Source organism: Calliphora vicina, chromosome 3 (assembly GCF_958450345.1).
Source record: "Calliphora vicina chromosome 3, idCalVici1.1, whole genome shotgun sequence".
In the NCBI taxonomy this organism is placed as follows: Eukaryota; Metazoa; Arthropoda; class Insecta; order Diptera; family Calliphoridae; genus Calliphora; species Calliphora vicina.
Window position 1 is genome coordinate 91,320,800 of NC_088782.1, and position 1,825 is coordinate 91,322,624.

Consider the following 1,825-nt stretch of genomic DNA (forward strand, 5'->3'; position numbering starts at 1 on the left):
CGTATTAAGCTACACGAACAAATTTCAAGCTGAGTTATTAGAAATTTCTGTTATTTGCAGCTCCTGTTCCAACACTGTCAATACAACTTCCTCCTCCCCAGTATTAACACCAAACATATCTTTTAAAAATTTGTTATCTCCACTGCCCATACCTCATGCCAGCACCAATTTGTTGCTCGTATCAACAACATCTAAAGTTTCTGCTCAAAATCTGTTTAGCGTCACAAAAAAAGTTCAATCAGAGTTAAGTCTAGAACGTACATTTTTCCAAATTTTTTGTTCACCCAGCTGTTCTACAATACCTAACATATTATCATTACAGCCTGAATGTGTCCTCCATAGTATCTGCTAACAAATATTTCAATTCGTCCTCTGCGGCAACACCAGAAACGTCTCCAAAAATTATTATAGCATTGGAACGCAGAACTTCTGTCAATAAGGCGGTTGAAAATTGTCCCTCCGCTGTATCAACACCACTCGTTTCTGATTCCAAATGCTCACAAGAGCGTACATTTTCCGACAATATTTCCAGTTCGTTCACTACGACATCAGCAGATGCATCTACAAAAAAGATTACATATGTGAAACTTATAACCGCTGTCAATAATGTCAGTGAAAATGTGTCCTCCTCAGCATCAAAACAAATCGTTTCTGATTCCAAATGCTCACCAGAGGTTACATATTCTGACAATATTCGTCCCCGTCCCATATGGCAACACCAGATATCAATATTATCGTCGAAAATTTGTCGTCCTCAGCATCAACAAACATTTCTAATTTAAAATGCTCACCAGAACGTTCATATTCTGACAACATTTCCAGATCGTCCTCGTTCCCTACGGCAACACCAGACGCATCTCCAAAAAAGTTTACATCAGTGAAACTTATACCCGCGGTCAATAGTGACGGTGAAATTTTGTCCTCAGCATCAACAACAAACGTTTCTGATTCCAAATGCTCACCAGAACATAAATATTCTGACAACATTTCCAGTTCGTCCTCGTCCCCTACGGCAACACCAGACGCATCTCCAAAAAAGATTACATCAGTGAAACTTATACCCGCGGTCAATAATGACGGTGAAAATTTGTCCTCAGCATCAACAACAAACGTTTCTGATTCCAAATGCTCACCAGAACATAAAAATTCTGACAACATTTCCAGTTCGTCCTCTTCCCATATGGCAACACCAGATGTCTATAATGTCGGTGAAAATTTGTTCTCTGCAGTATCAACACCAATCGTATCTGAATCCAAATGCTTACCAGTGTGTACATTTTCTGACAAGATTTCCAGTTCGTCCTCGTCCCATACGGCAACACACGATTTCGGTGAAAATTTGTTCTCCGCAGTATCAACATCAATCGTTTCTGACTCCAAATGCTCATCAGAGCGTAAATATTCTGATAGTATTTACAGCTCGTCCCCTTCGGCAACACCAGATGTATCACCAAGAAAGATTTCATCAGTGAAACTTATAAGGGCTTTCAATAATGCCGGTGAAAATTTGACCTATTTGTCCTTGTCACCTACAGCTACAGATGAATCAAGTTTATCCTCCGCAGTATTAACACCTAACGTACGTACATATATATTCTGACAACATTTCTAATTCATCATCGTCCTCTTAGACAACACCTAACACATCTCTCAATAATGGCGGTTCAAATTTGTCCTCCTCAGTATCAACACCAATCGTTTCTAAAGCCAAATGCTCACAAAAACGTACATATTCTATAATTTCCAGTTCGTCCTCGTCACCTGTGGCAACACCTAAAACATCTCCAATAAAGATTATTTCTGTAGAACATATTTCAGCTGCAAG

The 1,825-nt window shown here is 39.2% G+C and overlaps 1 protein-coding gene across 1 annotated transcript; it reads left to right on the forward strand.

The window, feature by feature from the left end:
- Positions 1-709: 709 nt before the first annotated feature.
- On the forward strand, positions 710-1,600 carry LOC135955628 (uncharacterized). The gene has a single exon (XM_065505986.1). It carries the CDS (start codon positions 710-712, stop codon positions 1,598-1,600), a length of 891 nt encoding a protein of 296 aa, XP_065362058.1.
- Positions 1,601-1,825: the final 225 nt, after the last annotated feature.